At 38.9% G+C, this 22053-nt stretch overlaps 1 protein-coding gene across 1 annotated transcript in view; it reads left to right on the forward strand.

Moving 5' to 3' along the window:
* The window catches only part of rps6kc1 (ribosomal protein S6 kinase polypeptide 1), a 134373-nt gene that overhangs the window by 49226 nt on the left and 63094 nt on the right, over positions 1-22053 (forward strand). Inside the window, exons 8-9 of the mRNA XM_039738095.1 lie at positions 8733-8857; positions 13697-13789. Of these exons, the coding sequence (XP_039594029.1) occupies positions 8733-8857; positions 13697-13789 (218 nt within the window). The remainder of the gene's footprint in view (positions 1-8732; positions 8858-13696; positions 13790-22053) is intronic.

Below are 22053 nucleotides of genomic sequence, written 5' to 3' on the forward strand. Positions count from 1 at the left end.
TTGAATACAAAGCTAGGGATGTTATGCTCAGTCTATATAATGCAATTATGAGACCACATCTGGTGTATTGTGTGCAGTTCTGGTCACCACTCTACAAGAAAGACGAGTAGAACTTGAAGCTGTGTAGAGGAGAACACCCAAGTGCATCTCAAAGCTTGAGGACATGTCCTGCAGGGACAGAATCAACCCGGTTTATTCTTGGGCAGAGCTGACAGCACAGGGGTTTAATTTTGAGTCTTGAAGATCCTTAAAGGCATTGATAAAGTAGATCCAACATAATTTTTTCACCTTAAGGGCCAATCACGATCACATGTGCAAGGACAACAGTGGACAAAAAGAGTAAGTGTGTTTAGGATTTAAGCCAGGAAGTTCTTCTTTATGCAAAGAGTTGTGGAAATCTGGAATAAACTACAGAGCTGTGGCCTTTGCAACCTTTAAAAAGGATCTGCATGAGATATTGTGAAATGTTAACTGTTAGCCAAATAGACAAGCTTGATGGACTATATGATATCCTCTTGTTTGTCAAACATTCTTATGTTCTTATGACTGTGTATGCCAAATACCATGATACTGAAACCAGTTTGAGATGAGGCATTTTTGCGACAAGGCAAGTATCTATTTTGTAAAGGGTAGGTTGTGGCCATGCTGCCATAAAGGTATATACATGTGGTGACTTTCAAATGATACCAATTGGCTATTAAGAGTCCTAATTTTTCCAGGAAACCTCTTCACCCTACCACCACCAGCCTTTGACTCAAAGCTTGGTCGGTCAATGGATTCATGCTATTGACATCAGATTCTGTCCACCGTATGTCGCTAGCAGAAACGGAGATTCCTCAGACCTTGAGACCCTTTCCCAGCCTTTGGTCATCCAATTTTGATGAACACTTGTTGAAGTGGAACATGCTGTTGTCATCCCCTCTGCTTCAAGGTCCAACATGCTGTGCATTTGGTGATGATCTTCTGCACACCACACTTAGGTTGTGCCTGTCCATCATGATGCTCACTTGTCCGCCCACCGTGGGCCAAATAACAGTCTGACATCAACCTGATTTGTACATTTTTGAAACCTTAGTGTAGTATGGGGTGAAAACCTCACACCAACATGGAGGAAAAAGTGCAGAATCCACACAGTCACTGTGCCCTGGCCGATGCGATGGCCTGTTCTTGACGAAATTGTTCTAATCGAGACTTTGCACTTTTGAAGTTGTGTGGCATCAGTGCTAACTACTGAACAGTTGTGTTGCATTGTGTTTGGTATTCTTTGTTGTTTCGCTTTTCCTTTAACAGATGAAGAATATGTTAGAAGAAGTTATGAAATTGATGAAGCTCTGGGATAAATCCGACCTTTCTGAATAATTTTGAAAAGGTTTCTATTTTCCTCTGCTGTTAATGGGCTGTATAATGTGACACATTTGTATCCAGTTATTGTTATTTTGAAGTCATTAGAATCAATCAAAGCCAATAATAGGATGATTGTGAGTGGCGGTTCTGTTTAGTTAGGTCACTTAAAAAAGTCTTCAATGGTTCAGAGACTTGCTTTCAGAATAAATGTTCTGATATGCATTTCCTCAGTGCCAGAAATGTCATGGTTTTGTTTAGAGTGGAAAAGCTCCTACTGTGATGAAGATCTCGATAAAAGCTTACAACAAAAAGTGTATTTTTTAGCTTTACAAAGAAATCCTCCTTGCATGTGCGGTGTTGATTCAAATGAATAACCTCTGTGAAGAAGCTGCTGTTTATACATAATCATGGTCTTTGCAGGACTAGGAGCTACAACTGTGTTTATCCTTTCTTACCTGCTTTGTTTGGATATTATATTCCAGCCTTGTTGAAGGGTATGCAGCAGGGGCTCCATTTATTAACAAGCACCTGCAATTCTTGGATCACTTTGTACTTAGTTAAAGTTGGAACTCATGCTGCTGAGCAGAAGCTGAGAAACAATTTACTACCATTTATCTTGCCCAGTGTCACATCAAAATAAAAGGATAAAATCGGATCAAGCAATACCTGTGCTGACTGAAAAAAATACACATGTAAGAAAGCAGAGGCTGAAGTTTAAGTTGCACATACAATCCTGTCCTGGGTGGACTGCTAGACTGGACTGTACAGGGCCATGTGGTCGAGTGAACTTGACATCATAAGTGTGTCTTCAACTGATCTGCAGTTATAATGTGCTTAGTATTTTAATTTTTTTAACGTTCTCATGTCTTGTTTTGGATTCTTTTTCAGGCTCATAGTAGTCTTTGGAACAGGAACTTTTTTCTTATTTTAAGGTTATTTACATAACATTAGAGAGATTAGGTCAAACTTTATTAAAACCACAAGGAAGTTCAAGCATACAGCAGCAGAAACAAAAAAACAAGAATAGAGATAATACAGGCAGCCAATGAATTGATAAATAAATAAAAATAAACTGAACAAGTACAGTACATCAGGTGGAAGCATTGCATTTCCTGATGGCAGTGGGCAGAAAAGTTCCTTGGGGCACTTCTTAGCACACCTGTGGAATAAATGTGCTCCAGAAGAGCGCCTCCTGGAGGGCATATACCATGGTGGCATCCAACTTTGCCATCATCCTCTTTTATACAACAGCTTCCAGCGGGTCCAGGGTTCACCGTGTGATGGAGCTGCTTTTCCTTATAGGTTTGTTCAGGCATTGGGCTTCCTCTGAACTCGGGTTGCTTCCCCAGGAGACTGCAGTGTACACCACCACACTGGCTACTGTGGACTGGTAGAACTTCTGCGGCACCTTGCTGTTCATGTCATCCCTTCATGTCCAGCTCCATTGTCTTGTCAGACCAGTCCAGTTTGTTGTTTATGTGAAACTCCAAACCCGTGTGTGTGTATATGTGACCAGTATCCGTATGATGGAGGGCCAATTCAGAGTTGCTAATAGTTGATTTTTTTTTTATTCCAATATATGAATACATTTTACAAGCCCTCAAGAATGAGTGCATTGCCTTAATAGACTACACACATATTAAAGAAGACCAGATGTGGCCTTTACACCAGTGATTTGAAATCACTGAGCAACAAGGACAATATTTCTCTGAGGAAATGTGCATGAGCAATTGCACTTCGCGCGGTAAATGATGTGCTGACCCTGTTGTGCAATGACAGCTTTATTGAGCAGCACTGACAACCTCACTCAGTGAAATTAGTGCTGCTGGATAAAGACGAGCCATTCAGACGTATTAGAAGACCTACGAGTGATGCGCTTTTATTCCTTTCACCGCACTGGTATGGAGTTCTTATACTTTTGACTAAACTTGTATTTCAAGAACATTAATATTATACTGTACATTTGGCTAATGGCCTTATCCAGGGTGCGAGTGACACATTTACCATAGAGCACAATTCTGCTCATGTGCTCCAACTACACAAGCAGGTTGATGTCACACACTACATGAGTACTGAATGGCCAAAATCATTGTTTTAAAAGTTCAGCGTTTCATCAGCTAACACACACTTGCTTGCCTATGCACAAACATCAATTTAAGACACTTCATGTTTTTTAATTTTCCAAGTGGGCATAAGTATTAAAAGATGAAGCCTTGCTGAGATCAGTAGACTAATTAGGAACAGTGCCCTCTTAGCAACCTGAAGTACTGTAGAAGACAATGAAGTTATAGCACTGGTGTAACTTGCCATCAGGATCTTGGAAAGTAAAGAGTGACAGACATTTAAAGAAGAAACACCCAGACTTGCAGGTGCTGGCAGAGCCTGGCATTTCATTCCAGTCTCAGTCAAGTATCGCATCCAGAATCCAGCCAGCTAGTACCTGATCTGACAGGTGTTCAAATCAACAACTTGGCCAGCGCATGGAGCAGAATGAGGCACACTTGACTGCATTATCTCTCTTTTTACATGACTTGCTTGTTGAAGAGGTTAGAGAAACCTGACTGATTTTCTGATTCCGAATTAAGACTGGCATGAGTTGTAGTAGGCTGCCAACAGTTAGCTTTGCCAGGGATTAGCAAAAATCGAGCAAGTCAAACATCTTTGGCCTTAATAAGCATCGGCTGGCTGTCGGGAAGGGATACATGTAAAGAAATAACAGTGGGTATCGGGTGGCACAGTGGTTAGTGTGGCTGCCTCATGGGTTCAGGACCTTGAGTTTGAATCCCATTGCCTGGACATTTTCTTTCTCTGGATACCCAAGTTTTCCATATGCATATTAAGTTCTTTGTTGATTCTAAATTGGTGTAATCTGTGAATGACCAGAACCTATAAGTGACAGGCGTAATGTCCAGGTCTGGCTACTGCCTTATGCCCACAGATTCTACCCTGAGGTAGATTAAGCGGGTTTGCAAATTTTCCTAAATGACTTTAGAAATGTGTCCAGTCCTTTTGGCATTGTGTTGTTGTAAATTGTTCTGAGGAGACTGGTCATGCAAGAATTCCTGTACACTGAGGACCCATGATAAGAAGCTTCAAGTTGAATGTTTGATGGGGTCTGCAGATAACCAGGAAGAGGGTAGAAAAGTAGAAAGTCTAAGCTGTCACACGATACTCTGTGAATGTCATGCCTGGAACCCTGACTGGGGTTTGAAAGTCTCATTTATGTTAATTTAGTTTATTTTTATGTTAACTTTGTTGCTTATTTAGTTTTTATACGTCCAAATATCTTCTGCTTCTGTTCCTTGTGTTTTGAGGGTGGTCCACTTGCCCATCATCACAACGGATTGCCCTCTGCCCAATAAAGGCTGAGGAGAACCCCACAGTTCCTTTACGGTTCATTGAATGCGCTTGTCTAGTTGGTAAGTTTCTGCTTTCATTTTCTGTGCTTTTCTGATTTTTCTGGGTTTTTGTGACTTTTTGGCTTTTCTTTGGATTGTATTTTGGGATATTATTTGCCTTGGATTGCCTTCATTATTTCAGGCAATTCATTGGCCTTGTGTGCTCCTCTGAGCCTTTTGTGTAAGAATAAATCTTATTTCTAGAGATTCTACATGTCCTCTTTGTTACTAGCCGGGGTTTGATGGTCTCTTCGCTGTAGTGGGACGCTCATTCCACAGCTTGGGTGTGAGGACTAAGACGCATTGTCCACTTTTAACTTGTGTGTCAGGAGGAGAGATGATCATCTGAGAGGCTGAAACTAAGTGCCAATGCATAGAGAAATCAGTTCTGCTTTACACGTCTTTCCATCTTTCTTAAGGAAGAGCTCAGTATTTTTGTGGTTCTGTTCAGGGGTATCTGAATAATTGTGTTCCTGTGTGTCGTAGCAGTGGTAGAGACGGACAGACAGACAGTAAGGATTTGAGTTTCTAGGTCTACACTTGGCCTCTTAATCAGGTCTTTGTACTATGTTGATCTATGAGGAGTCTGCACAGCATTAAAAGCAGACTCCTAAACAAACACTGAACTGAGAATGAGTGGGCATAAACGTAAAAATCAATTAATTAAATAAATAAATAAAGTGAGCTGTGTGTGTTTTTTTTTCTTCTTCTCATGACTGTATGTGCATTCAGAAAGCTTAACTTTACTTTGAAGCAATTGTAAATCCTGACAGATTGCTTAAGATTCCACTTTGACAAATGACTCATCTCCTTATAATTTGACATTACAATATTTGTCACTGAAAAGACAAGAGTATTTTATTTTGCTTTGTATTTAAAAAAAAAAAAGACTGTTTTATGTTTAAAAGCTGAATCCCGTGCTGCCCTCTGAACTGAAGTATGCAAATTACCGAACAGAACCTTTCGAAGGAACAGCACTTTTGATTTTCTGTCTAACAAGCACTTGCAACTGTAAATAATGCATTTAAATACATACTTCTGAAATAGCCACTTACATGTTACATCGAGCATCATCCAGCAAATAATCATTTACAGAAAAAAAAAAATCAGTTATAATTACAGTTGACGAAGCATGGTTTCCATATAAAATGCATTAGTTTGGCTTGACACATTAATTACCTGTTTTTGCAGATGTTTTCCTGTATTGTTGTGCAAACAATTTACAGAATAATTACAGGAAAGTGAGACGAAAATAAAATAAGTGGGAGGGTTTTGCCTCTGTATTTTCATTCAGGCTGATCGGTAAGTGATGCAGCTGCACCACTGCAAATGGAAAGGGCCCGGCGACGATCCTATGAAGGTTGTCATTAAGACACTTTTGTCCAGACTAATATGTTCATTAGGCATTTACATTCAGTATTCTTTCATTTTCCTAAAATTGTTTTATTTGCACTAGTCTATTTGCTCTAAATTATATTTTTGCAAAAGAATAAACATCTTTTTTGTTTATAGTAGTGTAGTGTCATTTCATCGAGTGGAGTGGATCTTGACTATAGAAGAGTTTACTTGGCATTCTCTTGCTTCTCAGTTTTTCTAAAAAAATCCATCCATCCATTTTCCCACCATACAAAGTTCTTTTATTTGCTTATTGATCACACTGGAAAGTAAACTGAATTGACACCAGTGATGAGTGACACTAATCTAAACAAGCGTAGGGTCTAAGGATTACTACCAACAGTGAGCTGGTGATATTACAGGACCCCTCGTGTGCTCCCCTCATTTCAACGTTTCACCGATTTCTAAGCACCGAAGAGATTTTCCGGTGGTTAATTGTGCTGTAATGTATTCAGACTTTCCCCACTGAGTCTACGGTTCTTCTTTCAAGTTTTCAGAATGCAGCCCAAGCATGCGTGTTATTAACTCACTTTAGTTTTATTCGGATATCCAAACATCTTGATATGGAGAGACTCTGCCACTGCATCGCTCACCATGTTAACTTCTGTGTTGACACTGTTCAACCCTCCGTAGCAGTGCACTGCTTTCCAAACAAGCTGCCCTGGATTACCAAGGAGCTAAAAAGTCTCCTGAATGAGAAAAAGAGAAGAGCATTCAAAGCCGGTGACAAAGAAGCTCTGAAGGGCGTAAAGAGAAAGCTGAAGAAAATGCTGACTGTGGGAAAAGAAGCTTACAGGGCTTAAATAGAAGCAGAATAACACAAAGGACTTTTGGAATGGACTGTACATGATTACTGGACTTGAGCTGGAAAGGAATGTGGACCAGGCTAATGCCCTGGACCAGTTTGTCCATATAGTTTTCATCCCCCATCCATACTGCATCCACAGCTACTACCAGTTCATCTGGTATGCCTAGTGAGGAGTCCACCTCTAACCATCAGTTTGGGCTGTCTGGAGACAACTGAGGAGGCTCCACACAGGAAAGGCTGCACCAAAGAGGCTCTTCACACGTACAACACACCTGTGAAAATGCGTATAAAGGAAACATGAAATGAGATTTTGTGTCTGTGTATGTGTCTTTAAGGTAAGGTCTTTTATGTATGCAATAAGTGTACGTAACTCTCTAAGAATATTACCCAGGCTGATGTGTGCTTCAATGTGATTGGTGAGTGGAGTCCACGCTGGCTCCACTCCGCCACAACTGCACATTGGATTAAGCGGGCTTGACAGTTGTCTCATGTTTAAAGCCAGCGATATGAAGCAGGAAGAAGCGGATAGAAATAAGCTGTGGCTTGTCTTGTCTTGTGCTAGTGCAGTGATGGCCACCCGAGTGAATGAGTAAGAAACTGCACATTCATTAGCTCAAGCCAGGGAAGTGAATATCTGCTATTGAAAACGTTTGAGCAGCATAGCATTACCAAATGTTTCAAAGAATGGGACTCGTGTCTGTGAACAATTAATTTACTTGAGACATTTATTACTGCTGTGGTCTCTGCAGCATCAAAATGGTTAAAAAGGAAGAACAGACCTCAAAGTAAACAAACAAACAAAAAACAGACTAGGACTTCACTGGTGTGCTTTTAATACAGGCTACACCCCAGTCAGCCTGACCCCAAACTCAGATGGCCTGCAACGGCCCAAAATGGGGGTCAGACTTAAAGTACAAAAATATTAAATACACAGAAATAAATGTTGTCCAAATTAAAAAATATATATTATAACATAACAAACACCTAAAATGGCAAGGTAAGGGAAATAAATAGCAAAAAGAAGGTAAAATGGTTATGCTTAAATAAGTAACCCAGTCTGGAGCCAGTGCCAAAGCAAAAAATAACTGTAGACCAGAAAATCCCAAATATACCCACAAAAGATTAATCTTATTCCACAGCACTCTATGACAGAATGAAGGGAATTTAATCCTCACCCTGAATATAAAGGTGGAGGGCGGTTCCTAACCAGTGATGTCATTATGGCCTTGCCTCTTTATGGGTTGTACCCATAAAACACAAGGGATAAAATGAAGTAATGATACATAATAAACAGGGCAATATTAACAAAAAATATAAATATGCTTTGAATATTATTTGAAAATATATAACGGAATAAAAAGATCATGAATTTGAATTAAGGATCAGACCCAGGTGGACGTAACGTTTGTTAAAATAAAAAGAAAATGTGTTTCACTCTGAAAGTTCCAGTACATAAAAACACATTAAATATACAGACAGCTACCAGAACCGTCCGTATTTTTACTTGTACCGTGATTATTGGCCACACTGCCCACTCCTCAGAATCCCCACTGAGGTAGATGACAGTGTGGTCTTCGTCCTGTACCAGGATACATTATGGGTGCCTGCTGGAAACAGCAGATTCAGAAAATTAATGCAGGAGTTACAATTTTTAATGTATTTTAGTATTATGACACTTTTTAGATTGTCTTGTGTAGAGTATCATATTGAAACCCCTGTGTATTTTTATTTTTGTGAGTTATCAACTGACTGAAACATTGATTAATTCTTACATTTTTATTCAAAAGGTGAAACAAGTCCCTTGCGCCGTGAAGCTGTCAAAAGAAAAACAGCAGAATATTTAATGCGTGCTGAACAAATCTCCACTCAACACCTAAAAACCTCTTCAGAAAATGGATCCTACCAGGTAAAGGTAGGTTTGCGGTATGCTGTATATTGTTTACTTAACGAAAAGCATTGAATGTCATGATTTGTACATCCAAAAAATGACATGGGATAAGTGAATGTGAGTTTGGCACCATTCAAATTAAAAATAAATCCAGTTTTTATAACTAGTCTGTTGGTGGATAGCACCAGACTGTATTGATATAGTGTATTTGTTCATTTTAAAACATAACCATCAAGTTCACATATATGTTGACATGTACAGAGTAGTGTGAAATTCTTAATTTTAGTTGTCTGTGACCAGTATGTAGCACATTGAACCAGTCTGTTGCTGTAATGAGAAAATATTAAATTATACTTTGCTCTTTGTAGTAGAGCAAGCACAGGTAATTTTAGCCCGGGCACAACTGCAGGAGCAGTCAAAAAGGAAAGGCAAAGCCCGAATCCAATTGTCTGCCTGATTGTTGATGTTGAAGCTGCTTTCATAATGAAGTGAAATGGACGCCATGTTATGTTAGCTAAAGTGAATATTAGATGCAATGCCACTAAAGGTCATTTAGAGAAAAATCTCAAGTCACCTTTTACTGTATGTTGGTTTAGTTTAAGTATCAAGTACAAATATACTGAATTTTGTTCCCATCAGCCTGCTATGCAGAGGCATCTGCTGCTCCTCTGAAAGATTTCAAGTGACAAGTTAAAATCTGGCTAAATCTGTGTGCACTGTGCACATTCTGGATTCATCTTTAAAGGATTGTGGAAGTGAATTCTCATTCTACCTGAGCCACTCTGGCCACACAAAGACCTTCCTAAACTTGTATAGGCACAGATAGGAAACTACAGCTGAAGAGTAGTTCATGCACATGGACAGACACAGGGAGTGAGCTTGTTAGAATCGCCAGTTAACCTAACACACGCTGCTTTAGGAACCAGGAGAGAAAAACTAGGATGCAGAATCTGTGAGGCAGGGCTGCACACTATTTAGTAATTAAATTTGAACATGAGAGCATCTTCCAAAAAGGAAATTGGGGAAGCTATAAAATTGTGAGAGAGGAATGTTGCCGGAAAGGCAAAAGGTGACCCAGGAAATGGATGTAGAGGTGGTGCACTCCTACAAGTACTTGGGGGGGGGGTCTCCTAACACTGAGGAACTATATAAGAAAGGGCAGAACAGGCTCTCTTTCTTTCTTGGGAAACTACAGTATGTCCCTACAACTCTGTGATGGCCTGTGCGATGCAGATACTATGGTGTACTGGGCTGGTAACATCCCATCAAGAGAGGCCCACCAAATCAACAAGCTGATTAACAGGGCAGGCTCAGTCATGGGACATATTCTGGCCCCCCTGGAGTTAGCAGCAAAGGACAGAACTAAAACAAAATTGACTGTCATTATGAACAATACTTCACATCCTCATACTGACATACTAACACTACAGACTTTCAGCCGAGTCATTCAACATAACTCTGACTCCTTCATACTAACAGCAGTACACCTGTATAGCGCCTCACTGGGATTGGAACTAACAAGTCAGAAGTTTTCTTTCTTTTTAGTCATTCTGGTGTGTGATGAGACCATTATGTATGTGTGTGTATGTGTATTTATTTATCCATTCATGTATTTAAAGAGTTTCTGTAAAAAGCCAAACTTCCCCACATATGAAGAATTGGCTAACTTCTTGGCAGTAACAAGGACTGCTAAGGAGGTACTTAATAATTTGGAAATTGTAGAGGGAGAAGTGCTGCTTAGATTAAATAGGCTGAATTCTAACAAATTACCAGAACCAGATGACACTTATCCTCAAGTGCTTCAGGCAGTTAATGAGTGTATACATTGATCCCAGAGGCATATTTTTCAAAAGTCACTGTATTTATATTTCTAATTAATTTAGACAAATATGCAAAGATCTGTTTTCATTAAAGAATCTTTTTGTTTATCAGTATCAAAAATGGAAAAATAAATCCACTGTGATGGTAATAAAATGTGAAAATTTCCAAGGGGATGAATACTTTTTATAGGCGCTTTTTGTGTGGTGTAGTATACTGACATGCTCTCCTCAGTTGGTAGACTACCTACATACAACTCTGAACTGGATAACATTTTTTCAAAAAATAAATAAATGGACAAAATTTGAGATAACGAATGTCTGTACCTTTTGAGTAGCAGCCTTCATCTTTGTTCCCCTTAAGAATGTCTCGGATACACCCAGTCAGGTAAGATGAAAAGAAATAATGCCATGTGAACTTGTCCTTTGAGACTTTCGAGAATTCTTTGATTCAGCCTCTTACAAACATTTGACTGTTAAACTGCAGGGGGACATGGATATGCTGATTTAGTTTAAACTCAGAAAGATAGTGGATATCACACAACAGACTAATGCCTTTTTCAGAGATCTCACAAGGGGTGTTAGTCCTGAGGCCGCTGTGTTTATCATTTTTAGCTGCCTCCAAACTTCTGTGAAGCTCTCTGTGATTTTGCAGCTGTTTTATTTTAAACTGTCTATCATATCACTGTACTGAGCTATTTGTAAATCAGATTTCTTACAATCTGGTGAAAATAGAAAGGATGTATTTGTTGGTCTCCAGTTCTTGTACCAGCTAAATATAACTGCTCATTGGAACAAATGTAATCTAACAAAACATGTTTAGCTCTTTGTAGGTTGGCACTGGGCTTTGGCAGTCATGACCAATGCCAGTTGGACAGGAGTTCTAAAGCATTTTACATTTTTTTCATTCATATAGAATACTTATATTAATGCATACATCTATTTATCCATTTTCTTATTGTTTAGTTCAATACTGGGACTCTGGAAAGTCTTGGCATGTCCTGGTAGAATGGAATGCCTGTCAGGAACCATCCCTGGATGGGGTGCCACTCCATTGTAGGACACACTTGTATTCTTTTATGAATGGTTGTTCATTGTTAAAATTTCTAAAGTTTCGTAAGTTTTCCTTTATGACTTATTTATTTTACTGAAGTTTTGAAACCTAGAATTAATTTTTCTTTTGATTTAATTTTGGCTCGTTTACGTTTTTCATCACGTTTTGAAATTACTGCTGTGCCATATTGTTTTTCTAGTGAGTGCTGCCATTTTATAAGTTAATAGCCATAAAGCTTCAGCTTTGGTTGGTTAGTCGGTCATTCAGTCAGTCGGGCATGGTGGGGGCGTTGATCAACTGGTCAGTCTGTTGGTTGGTCGATTGATTGATCGTTCTGTTAGTAGGTCAGTTGGGTGGTCAGTCAGCCTGTTGTAGGATATATTTGTTGGTGGATTGAGCGGGCAGTTGATTGATCAGTCTGTCACTAGTCTTTCAGTTGGTTAATTGATTGGTCTCTCTGTTTAATTAATAGTATAAGTTTTCTATGTACTGTATTACTGGCTATATGTTTTCACAAATACAGATTTTTTCCAATTATATTGTGCAGCATGATGGTCTGTCACTCTGTTGACGGTCTGTTGATTGTTCTGTTTGTCTGTCAACATGTCGAATGATTGGTTGATTGGTCTTTCAGTCAGTTGGTCAATCTATCGATTGATTGGCCTGTTAATGGGTCTGTTGGTTTGTCAAGAAGCTGGTCTGTTTATCAGTCAGTCTGTATGTAAATTGTTTGATTACAGTAGAAGTTTTGTATATAGTAGTGACTGTATTTTTAAGTTACATTATTTTCCAACTATTTATGTTGTGCAGCATGGTGGTCTTTCAGTCTGGTACTCGGTCGATTGGTCTGTTTGTCTGTCAGCCTTTCAGAGTGATGTTTTGATTTGTCTATTTTCTGCCCGTTAATTGTTCAATCAGTTGTTTTGTCATTTTGTCTGACAGTCTTCAGTGATCTGTGTCAGTCAGTCAGCCAGCCTCTCTTTGTTGGTTTGTCAGTTGATCAGTATGTCAGTCTTTCTGGCAGTTAATTTGTTGGTCTGTTGTTTGTGAATGTATAATAGTTACATCTCACAGTATCTTTAATGTTATTTGAGCTGGACAGTTTGTCAAGAGGTTGGTAAAATATTTGTCTGATTGACAGTAGAAGTCTTTCGTGTAGTATTGACTGTATATTTTCCAGATGACATTATTTTCTTTCATTATGATGTGCAGTGGATGACATCCCGGCCCAGGTGTTATCTGCCGGGGTCTCTGTGCCTCTGGTCTTCCTCCCTTAAGGTCAGGCTGACCAATGACCTTCATCATACCTGGCCACTTTAGTTTCTGTTAGGGTAACCTCTGGTCACCCAAAGCCTTCAACTTGGTTTGTCCCTATGTTCTTTTTATTTATTTTATTTAAGAGTTATCAATGCAGATTTTTACTAAAGCTTCTTGCCTTTTGCATCTACCTCTAGTACCATATGTATTGATAAACACATTTGTTATTTAATTTGCAAATCTCAAATTAATTTACAAAATAAAATGCAAATATTTGTATACAAATACATTATTTTATATGAGTTTTATAGAAAATAATGTGTGTGTGTGTGTATGTATAATTTTTTTATTTTTTTTTATTTAAACTATTTTTAGGGCAGGTGCAACAGATTAAAAAAGATTGTTTTAAGTTTGTATCTATTAAAAAAATAACAGAACTCTATCTAATATATTTTAATTAGTGTGATTGCAGCATTGTTTTTTTTTTGTTTATAAAAACATTTTTTGTTCTCATTATCCGTTGTGGTCTTTTGAATTAATAAGTAGCTGCATTGCAAATGACCCTTTTTAATGAAAAGAAAACAAAACAACAACAAAAAAGCAGCCTTCACCTTTCATCTCTGCCATCTGATTTATGATAAATGTAGTTTTCTTCAATCTGGCATTTGCTCCAGTAGGCTATCTTCCTTCAAGTGCCTTTCTGATTGATGTTTAATCTTTGATATCTTCCATTAGCCTCCGGGACTGCTAAGTTCAAGGCCCACTTGGAACCTGAGGAGCCCTGCAGAGGAACTGAAGGTCTTCCGAGTCCTTGGGGTGATTGACAAGGTAATTCTTCACCAGCTCTTCGAGAGTTCAGTCATAAATCAACCTCACGCCAACTGCTTGTCTTTGAAGTGGTGGATCTTTAGGATATGAAACAAAAGCAAAAGGGCTGAAAGGCATCTGCTCTTAGTGCGAGCATTAAAAAAAGGCCTGCCAAACTAGAAAAAAAGTGTCCTTTAATGTACACATATCATGTAAGGTCATGCAAAGTGTGTTGGTTTAAAAGGCTGGGCCAAAGGTCACTGTGAATTTAAAAGAAGTATACTGAGGAGTTTAAATGAGAGGCACTTTTAAATGAAACATTGCAGCCACATGAAAATACCATGTTCCTTGATGCTTTAGCACAAGTTGGTATGATTTTAAAGCTTAAGTGACACTGAGACATAATCCTAAGCTTCTCTGTACAGGCTGTATGTTACGTTACAAAGGCTAACTAATAATTACCTTTTGAGATACTGTATAAAATGGCTTGGGGTGCTTGGGTGGTACAAATTCGGGCTGTAGTCGTACTTTAGCTATGAACCGACTGTGGATCCCTCTGAAATTTAATTTTTAGACAACAAATTATTAATGACTAAGAGAGAAATTTAAATATTTACAGGTGAGCAGTGGGAGGTGGAAGCTTTTTCATTTATGATATAATGGAGATGAAACAAAATTCAAACCATTGAACTTGCAAACTGTTTCACAACTAAAAGTGAAAGCCTAGGACAGGGAAGAGGCATTTGCTGCTTAATGTGATTATATGTTAAATGTCCCATTGTAGGAGAGCAAACATTAAGACAGTATATAAATGAATGTCACAAACCTGCTTACTCTGATTAGATGCTTACATGTACCAGAAGTTATCGAACATGGAAAAGCCACAGAATCTTTCCTATTTTTTAAAATCATGGAATTTTAGAGTGACATCAGCAAATTCAGCTTGTAAAACTGCTCACACTACAAGATGGCCAATTCTTTTGATTGTACAACGGCTTAATCATAAGATGCAATCGGGCATCGCAACCCCTCTTTTACCGTATGTAAAGCGATGGCTGATGATGCTGAAATTTGGGCTGACTCGGGAAGTCAGTTGGGTGCTGCATATTGCGTTTAAAATCGTGCCAAGATCGCACAGTGTGTGCTGGGCACTAGATTATACAGACTGTGTTCAGCAGGACAGTAAGGTGCAGCTACAGTCTTCACCAGTAGTCCCCTTTCTGCAATGATGAACTCTTGCAAAAATGTTTAATTAAAACATACAAAAATGTCACTGGAGGAAAACTGATTAATACAATTAAATGGAACAAAATGCAGAACAAGAATGTAGAACCTTGAAGAGGAAGATGCTGCGTTCAAGACTTGTTAAGTTTTTAAAAACAGCTAAATAAATATCAAGGTTACATAAATAAACTGTTGGCATGTATGTGCACAAAATATGCTTATATTATAAAATTAACGTCCCTTGCAGCATTCTATCAAGTACAAGGTATAGATCACTGCACAAGAAAATATGTCCAGTAGAGCAGGCCATTACTCTGTACTCAAGGCTAAGCTGTAAAAGCTGTGCATATAAAGCAGACATTGTAAATATCATCTCTTGCCAGACTGTCACTGTAATTTTTTCTCATAAAGTGCTTACTTTAAAAATACATTTAATATTATGTAAAGCATTTATATTTCTATTTTTTTTTTCTAAACTACTTTAGCCCCCTTCTGCTCTCTCTATAGACACCCCACCAACAAGTGGCTGACGGAAAAAGGCCTCCGCCATGGAGAGTATTTCACAGTCTCAACCCTCCGTTACAAACGTGCAATGGAAGTGATAGTAGGAGAATAGGCTTTGGGAAAAATCTCAGTTTTGAATTACTGTCATCGAGGTCGTCCTGTGATGGACTGACCTGTGCTCCCTAACTGTATCTTGCCTTGTGCCCAGTGCTATGGACTCTGGTCCTTCCACAGTTGGGTTTGGGGATACTAATGCAGTGTTATAGAATTGGACTGGCATTGTAGACAACGGGGGTGTTTTGTGATGTGGGCATAATAAAGTGATGTATTAGATGACTGTTTCTTAAACTATGGGTCGGTTGCGCCAAATCGTGAAATACAGTAGTACTGAATGAGAAAGGATTGCAAACAGTTTGCAGAATGTTTTGCTGTATTTTGCTGCTAGCAGAGGACGACGACGGTGGAGATAGTCCAAGGGAAAGGATGATGATTGGGGGTGATTCTCCAAGGAGGACAGATGAAGATCTGTAGCAGTTCCATAAGTAAAGGGGGGTGGCTAATATGGGTTGCAAAGACGTGCAAAAGGCAAAATTAGGTTGCAAGCAAAAAACAAAGCTTATGAACCAGTGTATTAGAGAGATAAATGTTAAAGCCACTATTTAATTGATTTATTAATACTGAAGAAAACTGCAGTCGTGTGACACAGAAAATTGTGGCGCACAAAGTGCAGGTAGCTATAAGATACAAGCAAAACCTCAAAGCCTTTCATAAAATAAAAGATGAGGCACACCTGGCAGAAGGAGGACTACTTATAAAGCATTATGGTCACTGGCTTATAAATGTTTGTCGCTCATATAGGCTACCCTGCATACTTGAAAGTGTCCCTTTGTTTAGTCAGAATGGTATACAGAGGATGCGTGTCAGCCATCATAGACATCCATTTTTAAGTGTCTGTCCATCAAATTCCAGAGGGTCCTCACGTACCTCACTGGATTGAGCCAGCAAGCCATATCAGTATACTGAACTTGTCATCTTCAATACAAACAAAAAAAAAAAGGTTACACCTTGCCTGATGAAGGGGCCTTAGCTGCCTCGAAAGCATTGCATTTGTAATCTATTTAGTTAGCCAATAAAAGGTGTCATTTCACCCTACTTTCTCCTGTATCTTCAACAACAGTAATAATGTTACTTCAGCAGACTGCCACATTGAGAGCTGCAGCTGCTATGACAGTCTGACAACTTCTAGAATACAGAGGCCTGCGCACTTCAAAGGAATAATCAGAAGTAAAGGCGACTGCGGCTCTTCCTGTACCGACCCTCATTGTGGGTAGGCTTTATAAAGCTGTGGTCCATAACATGCACTCCCTGTATATTTGTGAGCCCTCACCACCTTCTCATTCTTGTGACAAAACTTGGAGGAGTCTTGGAAGTGAAGTAGTGAAGAAAATAATGAGACATGGATCTTGAACTAGCCATGGAAGAGTGCCTTGTTGATGTGTGCCTCCTTTTGGCAACATTTACAAGCTTGTCTTTTTTGCTTTTTACTGTACCATACTGCCCAGTTTCATATCTAAAGTGGAAACGGCCACAAGTCCTCTAGTGGTCTTCTGATGAAAGCTTGTTGTGTGCCTGTGGCTTTTTACATTGCCTTCTACTGGTGTGTTAATCCATATGTGATGAAGGTAGCTCTGGCTCCGCTTACTGTGGGTTGAGGCAGATGGCAGACCTCTAGGCTTCTTGTGGCCAGACTGGTGTTAAATGCCTAACTCTACATGTAATGAAGAATCAGTAGAGCAGAAGGAAGTCTTGTGTTCTCCTGGATCTAGCGGATGATACTTCATTGACTGAAGCTGCTCCTGTGAAGGAGATTCTGGGCTGTGACAGATGCACAACCTTAGGCTCTCGCCAACCTTGCATGCTTGCACTGACATTTTTTTTTTCATTAAGATGTTTACATGAAGTAGTTGCTTTGTTTGTTTGTTTTTGACTATCCCATTTAAGGAATACATGGGATAAATCCAAGGAAGAAATGCCATTTCTCATCATCTGCTGTTCATTTTTCTTTGTAGTACTCGTCTTTACTAAGCTATGAAGCCGTAATCCTGAAGTAACTGATTTTCTGTATTTAATCAGTGACGACTTGAAAGTCCTAGAAGTGTTGCCGTTGTCTATTTACAGTTGATTTTTTTTATCAAACTTTTATTAATAATCCGTAATAAGTGTTGCGATTTAGCAGTTTTTAATCATTTTTTTTGAGTTTTCCAGAATATAAATTTACAGTGTGTATGTCTGTGTGCAGTTTCTGAATCACAAGGACTCTGTCTACAATGTCCATTTTTGTTTTAATGACTACATGAAAAGTTCATTATTCATAATGTTATACTGTGACCCATCTTTGTCTTTCTTTGGGTGCTGCCATTTCAAAGTAAATGTGTTAGATTTTTCCTTGGCAGTCCTCCCCAGATTTCCCAGGAATGCAAAACACATGCGATGTCACTGCAGTGGCTATATAAGGTCAAGGTGTGCATTTCTGAGGTATGAGAGATTGCAGATAATTCTTGGTATTGCATGCAAACTGAAATCTTTTTGATAGTGTCTTTCTGATTTTAGTTATAGGCCATCAAATTCTGGAGGGTACTTATAATTTTTATGATGGATCAGTTTGACTTTCAGCCTTGGCTTACGCTGACTCTGTTTATCTCTCATTCATATCATATATGGTCTTTTACCAAGTCAGTGAAGTAAGAATAAAGGGACATGAGACAATCCAAAGAAGAACAAGACATTGCATTTATACTCAGAGCACGTTACACAGAGTGGGGCTAACCCCTTCTGCTACCACCAATGTGCAGCAGCCACCATTTTGGGCCAATACACTCACCACACATTAGCTATTAGGTGGTGAAGGCGTGAGAGACACAGCCAGTAAGGGACTATGGAATGATCAGGCCATGATGAGCAGTCATTAAACCGCATTAGGGTTAAATGACACGTTAATGTTGCATTTACTTGCTTTCTGTCAGATGGAGAATATGAGGTTCCCATGCACAAATTTGATGTGGCCTCCTTTCAAAGTGGGAGCCCTATGTTGGGTGATTCAAAATAATGGTGTCTCCTGCCAGCTGAGGCAGAAGTTCTTTGTGAGTGTGGTGCTGTCCAGGATCCTAGTCATATGCTGATCTGCCCCATGCACAATGGAAGCTAATGACAAAGCCATCTTAGTTGCAAATTTTTGGAAGTCATGTGTTTGATCAGACCTGGAAGGAAGAAGATTTTTATTGGACTGAATTGATAGCTACAAAAGAGAGGTCTAGAGTAGGAAAAAAAGCATGAAGTAGAAGATAAATGTTTGCAGAAATCATAGAAGATATTCATTAGGAAATAGCAGACCGAAATGTAAGTACAGTAGGGCAAAACTGACGAGGATCCATAGACGGCCCCAAAGCATAGTTCAATTGGTTATGTTGGTAATGTGGATTTTTGGGTGAAGGGCAATATTTTTAATCAGATTCAGGAGATGGGGGCAACGTAGGGAAGATCATGTCGCCAGATTGAACAAATTGATAGTGATCGCAAGGAAGCCTTGAGCAGCCTCTTGTACAATATAGGGATGCTTTGGTTTTATAGTAACAGATGAGATAAACTGCACAGTGGGCTTTACTTGCTTTGAGAACTTATCTGAATTACTGGTAGAAGGAAAAGGGTGACGAAAGAGTATCATTATAATAGGACCTCAAAGACTGGATTGTCCAGGGCCTGTCTTCATCGATGATATCACCAACGTCAGTATGTGCTGACTTGCACAGAAGGAGAAAATTCTTGGGTTATCAACAAAACATATTATGCCTGCCTAAGAAATACTGCTGCATTTAAATGCCCCCTGCGGACTGAATAGCATTTGGTTGCCACGTACAAACATTTCACCCTCTCCTTGTTAAAGAGCAAACTATTCTAAAGCTAAAATGAAGGGTTGAACTTGGGATGTTTTTTGTTTTCAATGTTGACTGCTTACACTTCTCTAGTAATTGACTGAAGAAAGACCTAAAAAAAAAAAAGTCACAGAAGTTTGGAGCAGACACTGCAAGCAAAGAGCAGGATGGAACAAATTGAAATAAAGTAAGACTCTTGTTGGGGAAAGTTGAAATATTTGTCTTTTTTGAAGTTGGTAAGCTTATAGCTTTTCTTGGATATATAATCTAGTTTTATATTTTTGTAATGATTGTGTACACATTCATAACCCATATTTGCGTATAAATAAGAAGATATTGTAACACTAGTCTTGGTAACAAAACATCAGCTGTCATACACTCTAGTAACATTGGCCATATCCTACACACATGTGCTCTTGGAGTTGCACTTCATGCATTCATGTAAATTTCTGGTCGAAGTATTTGAAGAAACATGAGGTTGCTGTTGATTGGTCTGCCAAAATAAAAAGCAATTAAAGATAATCTGCATCATGTCCATGGAAATAAAGAGCAAATACTCATATTAAATGTGCATCACTTCACACCAAATACATTTTGACCTTAGCCTGGTCAGCCTGAAATGCCATTTTATGTTTTATTTTATACAATTAACTAAGGTGAAAGGTCAGCGTTGTGTCATAACAGTTTGGGTGGCTTCGTATTGTCTGAATTTTCTGACTTGAATTGGTTAAGCATTCAGTTTTGATTTCCTTTCTCAGAGCACATGAATGCATCATCGGTTACCACAGCTGTGCTTATAGATGATTGCAGTGTGCTAAACATTTTTAACACACATTTACTGAAAAAGGTAGTTTGTAACTTCCCACTCTTTAGATTGTTTCTTTTCGCCTGGAAGAATCACTGATGACCTAAAGTAGGCAGTAACCATTAAGAAGAGTCACCAATATGTCAGAGTGAACCCTGGATATCTCCCATCTAGACACAGTGGAGTCTGTTCCCGCTGGCTGCCTTTCCTCCTTCTGTGCCACCTGTTCAGCCCAGAGCCTCTGGGCGCTTCAGAAAGTGGTAAAGTGGCACCTCACTAAATTCTTTTCAAGGCCTAGAAACCACACACAGCTTTAGAAATGCAAACTGGGTAGCCATCCTGCACAGTCACTTGTCTCTAGGACGAAAACTCTCCCAGAATCCACAAAGTCATAAGACTGCTTGGCAGCCATTTGTGTGTTTTTTGGTGATCAAAGTAATTTCAGTAGTCTGAAGGAAGATGTATAATTTGAGAATTTCATGTACACATGACTATAGACCTTGAACTTTACTATTTGTTTGACATTTTCTATTGTATGCTGTTTTTCATTAAAGATAAAGCTTGCTTCCTCTCGGTAGGTCAAAATCATTAAACAGTTGTGCTCCATCTGTTGTTTTTTAGCACAAAATGCAACTGTGAGAAATCCCTGGAACTAAGTGTCCATTCAGGGTTTTTAGAGAGACGTGTGCCCTTGTTTGTATTTCAGTGATGAGTTCAACAGTACATAATAAGTGAGCGAGTGTGACCTGAGAGCACACTGGTCCAGAGCATCACCTTGTGATCTTTTTGTTTTGACTTTTTTTTTTTTTTGTCTTCCATCTGCCACGTATGAATGGTAAATCCAGCAAGCTGAAACTGGACATTGACTAAGTGCCTCCAGTTTCAAGTGTGCGCTACCGGGTCAACTTTCAGTGTGGGCTTTCTTTGAATATCATTATGATGGTTTGAACATGAATGCCTGTGTGCTCATTACTAAATAATAATCTAAATAACCAGCACATTATAACTAAACAAAAATATTTAGAAGGAAAAGGATTTCTTGCACATCTAACACAAATACATTCCTGCTTCATTCAGTAAAAATGTAGTGTGACCAGTGTGTAATTTCTGGATGGATGAATAAAGTCATAGAAACTGTGAAATAATGGTTTGCTTAATAAGGTGGGAGTCTAATCGAGAGAAGAAATGTGGTGGGGCAAAATGCTGCAGCCACAGGGAGCCCTCAGGACTGAAATTGAGATCCACTGCAGTAATCAAATCCAAATCATATTATGTGATATCGTCTGCTGTTAAATTCTGCTCCATACTTCTAAAATGTTTATATTGAGGAGGATTTGTTCTGTTCTGTGTATTGTATTGACCCCCTTTATTTTGACACCCTCTGCACGCCCAGCCTACCTGGAAAGGGGTCTCTTTTGAACTGCCTTTCCTGAGGTTTCTTCTATTTTTTCCCTATTGGGGTTTTTTTTGGAAGTTTTTTTTTTCTTGTCTTCTTAGATAGTCAAGGCTGGGGGCTGTCAAGAGGCAGGACTTGTTAAAGCCCATTGCGGCACTTCTTGTGTGATTTTGGGCTATACAAAAATAAATTGTATTGTATAAAGCATAATACATAAGTAAAGTATCTATCTATCTATCTATCTATCTATCTATCTAATAAAACAATGCTGAAACGTGTAATATAAAAATGGACAAAAAACGCAATCATGGGCACGATGTTAATCTATACATTTATATATATATATCAGATGCTAAGGGTTGTGTCCATCTGCCATGTGATTAATCACAGACCACTGTCAAAAAAGTCTGATGTGATACGTGCTGGT

Source organism: Polypterus senegalus, chromosome 16 (assembly GCF_016835505.1).
Source record: "Polypterus senegalus isolate Bchr_013 chromosome 16, ASM1683550v1, whole genome shotgun sequence".
NCBI classification, from domain to species: domain Eukaryota; kingdom Metazoa; phylum Chordata; class Cladistia; order Polypteriformes; family Polypteridae; genus Polypterus; species Polypterus senegalus.